The following is a 5,982-nucleotide window of genomic DNA, read 5'->3' on the forward strand; positions in this document are numbered from 1 at the left end:
ATTTTGATTAAATGATTGCTGCTGGGGATGACTAAAATAAAAATGAAGATGCATGAGGATGCATGGTTTTCAATAACATTATTATGATAAAATAAAAAAACCTATCTTTTGCTTAACAGGATTGGATTGAATGAAAGTCAGATCAAATTATTATGTAAATATTATTTAATAAATAAATGTTTTAATAAATGAATAACTAGCTCCTTCAAGTAACAACTAGGATCTTTTCTAGCTTTAAAGGGATCTCAGTCTAAGAATACAGACACTGATTTCTCAGAGAAAAACGATATGGAGTTTCGTAGTAACCTAATAGCTGTGTCAGTAAAAGGGGGCTACATTGTGTCAGACAAACTGGGACCTTTTGTTGTGTGAGAAACCGAAAGTGAACGAACCTTCCCTTACGAAAATTAACCATGGTTTTATTGTGGTAAAAATGTAGTAACCATGTTTTTTTAGCATATTGATTACATTTGTATAACCACAGTTTTACTACAAATACCATGGTTAAACTACTGGTGTAGCAAAACCATGATTCATTTGTGGTTATCATGGTTTCCTGTACTCTTTTCTTCTCATGAACTTTCACAAATGCTGATATAAGTACGTACAAACTTCATAAATCCTCCGCTCTTTTATTTTTTCACAATACAGTTTGATGTGCAACAGGCCCCTCACGAAACAGTGACCTTAAACATGACAATATGAGTCTTTACTTTACTTAGTCAAGCCATTTACACACTTAAGTCCTTTTTTTATTTAGCAAAACGAATGAATAAGGATTTGTTCCTGCCACACCCTGAAGAGAAACAACATTAGAATCATCCTGTGTTTCTGTACAACATCTGTTTAAACATACACTCACGGTTTATCTGTGTTATAGGTAATTGCACTGATCCTGATAACTATTGGAGTTTATTCCAGGATAGTTAAACATGGTAAGTGTGTTTACACGAAAGACCACTGGACAGCAGAACAGAGTTTAGAACCTAAGATATCTGTATTTATGTAGCTTTCGTCCTAGACGTTTAAGCTACTTTATATGGTGATGTTGCTAACATATGCAGTTTTTCCACAACAAAGTGTAAAAGCAGCAAGTAAGCTATGGAAAAGGAGCTTATAAATGTTATATTATAGAGTAACTTTATCTAATGAATATAAAAGCAAAGATTTTGTAGCTTGCTTCAAGTTTTAGCTATATCATCAAAGATATTCACTTGACAAAGTTTCAGGAAGTCTGATTCAGAATGGCAGTCAACTGTAACTTATACTGACACCTGGTGGTTGTAAAGGAGCATTATGCAAAAGTACTAGTTTTCAGTAACCAGGGCTTTTGAAGAAAGTCAGGCATTAATAATTTAATCCACAATGTCCATTAATATAGGGGTTACCGAGATACAGTGAATCTTTTATAGATCAAATTGCGTATATACAGTGTTATAGATAATGCCATAGTGCCACGAAAGCTGTCCATCTATCTGATATGTCTGTTTTACTCTACAGAGGCAGCGCTGGCCTGTCTGACAGTGGATCCTGCTCTGTTACTGATGATAGTGGGCATTCTCATGTTCTTCATCACATTCTGCGGCTGTGTGGGTTCTCTGAGGGAAAACATATGCTTACTGCAGACGGTCAGTACTAAAACCAGCTGCCTGATCAGAATTGTTACATCAGGACAGGACCATTTCTTTGTCTGCTTTTCAGACATTTTAGATGGTTTTGATAATATTACAGCACAGTTTTGTGTAATTTGTGTTTTTAAATCGCTAAAGTATCTCAAATGTGCCTGCTATATACTATACTGTAACAGTATTGGTACATTTTTAGTCAGGGACACAGTTGGCTCTTAGTGGAGATACAACTACAGGATACATTTTACATAGAAATTTTAAAACATAAAACAAACCCTAATATCAAACTCTAATTCCCTTGCAGTTCTGCATCATCCTAACTATCATCTTTCTGCTGCAGCTAGTGGCTGGTGTTCTGGGTTTTGTCTTCTCAGACAAGGTAAAAGTCATCATGAATGACATTAGTATGCTTATGCCAATGCCACAAGCCTGGATATATGTTAATGTGAACTTGGGTTGTATTTACTCAAGTAACCGATGCTCGTTTAATTCTAAACTGCGTCTTTAATTTGTTTGATTTACCTTTAATTCTTACAGATTACAGTATCGTATTTTAGTGCACTGTTAAATCCTCCTGTCTTTGTGTAGGCTTTGTATAGACAGGCATAAGTACACTACTTAAACAGTCTGGGCATGCTGTAACAAAACCCACAGTCACAAACATTCTGGATTTTTAGTTGACACGTTGCACCCTCTACTGTCTGTCACTTACCAGTGTAATGTGTCTAACAACAACAAATGACCAAAGATTAACAAGCACTAACATTAGATGACAATTCTAATATACTGTATATACTAATGTTTTCAATTCAATTTATCCTCTACAGGCACGTGGAAAAGTAACAGAAATGGTTGACAACGCCATCGAGCATTACAGGGATGATATAGATCTTCAGAACCTCATCGACTATGGACAAAAACAGGTCAGGGTTGTGTATACATGAATAATACATCATAATAGTTGGTAAAAGTTGATGATGTTTTCGTTTTATGGTATGAACGGTTTAACTGCTGTGGGGGAATCTCCTACATGGATTGGTCTCAGAACATGTACTTCAATTGTTCAAAAGAGAACCCGAGCAGAGAGCGTTGTTCTGTGCCCTTCTCCTGCTGTCTGCTCTCCAAAGAGGAGGTGAGAAAAGGCTCCAAAAAGGATGTTTGCAGTTTTGTTTTAATGATTAATTATGTAATATGCGACGACCCTGGACCACAAAACCAGTCATAAGGGTCAATTTTATGAAATTAGATTTATACAATCACATGAAAGCTGAAAATAAGCTTTCCATTGATGTATGTTTTGTTAGGATAGGACAATATTTGGCCGAGATACAACTATTTGAAAATCTGGAATCTGAGGGTGCAAAAAAATCTAAATATTGAGAAAATCGCCTTTAAAGTTGTCAAATGAAGTCCATAGAAATGCATGTTTCTAATAAAAAATTAAGTTTTTATAGATTTACGGTAGCAAATTTACAAAATATCTTCATGGAACACGATCTTTAATTAATGTCCTAATGATTTTTGGCATAAAAGAAAAATCGATAATTTTGACTCATACAATGTATTGTTGGCTATTGCTACAAATATACCTGTGCGACTTAAGACTGGTTTTGTGGTCCAGGGTCGCATATATTTAAATATGTCCAAAATTATATTTGAAATGTATTAAAATATAATGAAATCATTAAATAAATATGTTCAATATTATAATATTTCATTATCATGTTATTAATATATTAAATGCCATTAATAATGCTGGTATTTACTAATATATTAAATGTCCCTTCCCCTAATACCACTTTGCCTTTTTTTCTGTTTTGTCAGGCTGTTATAAATACCATGTGTGGTCATGGGGTGCAGCAGCTGGAATATCTTGCAGCTAGTGCCTTCATTAACACCAATGGCTGCATTGATAAAGTGGTGAACTGGATCCACAGTAACCTGTTTCTGTTGGGGGCTATCGCACTGAACCTGGCCATCCCACAGGTACCGCTTAACATGGAATAAGCAATCAGTCTGCTTAAAATGATATGTTAAAACAATCTAAATATCATTGTAGGTGACCTTAGATGTCGTCCGATCGCAAACTGACTTACTTTAAGCATCTATGTTTGGATTTTGTTTGTACTGACAGCTTGATCTCTTCTCTTTTTCAGTTGGTTGGGATCCTCCTCTCTCAGATCCTTATTAATCAAATCCAGAATCAGATTAAACTACAGAATTACAACCAACAACATCGCTCAGACCCCTGGAGCTGAAACAGTCGAGAAAAAACTAAATGTGTTTTTATAGAAAGCTTGGGAACTCATAGCTGCCTGAAGTGACTGACATGGACTGGATTCTGAATAAGGAGAACTGGGCTTAAGAACAGGCAACCAAGACACGTTTTCATATGTAAGGTCAATTGCATGATATTTTATAAACCAGAATATTTATAGGAATAGTGTAAGACAAACTAAAGATCAAGAGGTCAATACAACTATTTTGTAATATTTTATGAACACAAAATGTTTTTAAGGTGTGTGATCCTAGCAAAGATGGTGTAAACTAGTGATATTTATTGATTTCCAGTATGGACATTTTTAAAAACAAACTTGTGTTGGTAGATATTATGAACATCTGAGATCTAAGTATTTTATTCACCATTATATTTTGCTTAAAAAAAATCACTTTAACAAGTCTAAACTGTCATGTGGCCTTCTTAATTCCCATATTTCATATTATTTCAAAGGATACATTTTTAAAATGCACAAAACATTTAAAGAGCATTGGTTATATTATAACATAGCTCACTAATCAACTCACTCCATGCCATTTGGCTGTGATCTTTCTGGAATGACTAAATATGGCCATAAAAAACCTGCTTATAATCTGAACAAACACAACATGCTTGAGTTGGCCAGAGATTCAAGTGTTTACTTTGCTGTTGATATGCAGACAGCGGTGAGTGTTCTCCTTCCGTTCGTACAATATCATGTTCATTATGGATACACACAATAATGGATGTTACTGTTTATGTGGTGTTTTATTTATCCCTTTTTATTACAAAATGTAAATAAAATATTTTTTAAAAATATAAATATTCATCTCATTATTATTATTAATGAATACTCATATTTTAACAAAAAAACAATACTTTTATAATTAATACATTTTAATATTTTAACTAAAGGAAACAGTGTTTTTCTGTTTTAATAACATTATTATTACTAAAAACACATTTCATACATATTTGAACAGAAGGAAACTTTGTAGGTATTATTATTATTATGGGGTTACGGAGACATAAATACACATACAAACATAATTTTTCTCAATTTCATTAGTCTCTACATTCAAATAATCCACCAGCAGGACATATTCCAAGGCTGTAATATGACAACTGAGTATTACTGTGTTGCACATGGATGCTCAGGGTTTTTTTTTTATTGGTGGTAAGTTTAAGTCTAACAAACGTTACAAAGACACATTCATAGACATGGGAGGAAATGCATACCAGGTGCAGTGAAACCAAGAGTGAAGTGTACTGAGAACAGTCGAGAGCCGGTAACTCATGAGGCCTTTTTTCAAAACTCATTTGGAAATCCAAACAGACAGTGTGGCAGACACCCTCAGTTTGTTAATGTTGTTTAAACGCCAGTATGAAAAAAACACTGAAATATGAGAACACCGCAGAGGTATTTTATGTCAATGTATAGGAAAGCAATTGACTGTGTGTGTGTGTGTGAGAGAAGGTGAGGGAGGTAGAGGTTTTGGGCCAGGCTCTCCCATTTAGAGCTTAAGTGTGTTTGTGTGTGGTCCCCGGTCTGTGCCTCCCTCTGACTCATTCTACAGCGGCCATGTTAGACGGGCTTTTTAAGGAGGCCCGGTGTTGGGAACACGCAGCATAGCTTACCAACCGCATCGACACCAACAAGTGCTACTGTCTAAATCTGATACACCAAACTACACAAAGTTTATTCCCATCCCTTTAGAATTCCTTTTAGTTTCCATGGAAACAGACAAATTGGAGCTTTGCATTGTACCCATGGGAATAAGATGAAAATAATGATTTTAAATGAGATAAACGCAGTCTTGAATCACAATGACAAGGTACTCGCCAACATAAAATATACCACAAGGTTTCACTCAGATTGACACGGTGGAATTGTTTCAAGTAGCCTATTTTTGTATTACTGTGGATTGTTTTTTGTGTATGTATTGTGTTTCCAGTAGATTGTGTTCTTCATTACACGACAGTAGAGATTTTTTTACCATCATTACATTTGTGTATATAGTGAATTGCCAAGATCCTGTTCCTCTCCCATCACTATGGAAGCCCATTTCTGCCACAAAAGGTGGGGGGGGGGGGGAG

General features: G+C 35.1%; 1 protein-coding gene across 1 annotated transcript in view; it reads left to right on the forward strand.

Annotated features, from left to right (window-relative positions):
• tspan33a (tetraspanin 33a) overlaps positions 1–4,656 on the forward strand; it is a 6,322-nt gene extending 1,666 nt beyond the window's left edge. The window contains exons 2-8 of the mRNA XM_016274855.1: positions 881–935; positions 1,501–1,628; positions 1,933–2,007; positions 2,456–2,551; positions 2,632–2,760; positions 3,453–3,614; positions 3,785–4,656. Of these exons, the coding sequence (XP_016130341.1) occupies positions 881–935; positions 1,501–1,628; positions 1,933–2,007; positions 2,456–2,551; positions 2,632–2,760; positions 3,453–3,614; positions 3,785–3,886 (747 nt within the window). The 3' untranslated portion in view covers positions 3,887–4,656. The remainder of the gene's footprint in view (positions 1–880; positions 936–1,500; positions 1,629–1,932; positions 2,008–2,455; positions 2,552–2,631; positions 2,761–3,452; positions 3,615–3,784) is intronic.
• Positions 4,657–5,982: the final 1,326 nt, after the last annotated feature.

Source organism: Sinocyclocheilus grahami, unplaced genomic scaffold, assembly GCF_001515645.1.
Source record: "Sinocyclocheilus grahami isolate Dianchi unplaced genomic scaffold, SAMN03320097.WGS_v1.1 scaffold90.1, whole genome shotgun sequence".
Lineage (NCBI taxonomy): Eukaryota > Metazoa > Chordata > Actinopteri > Cypriniformes > Cyprinidae > Sinocyclocheilus > Sinocyclocheilus grahami.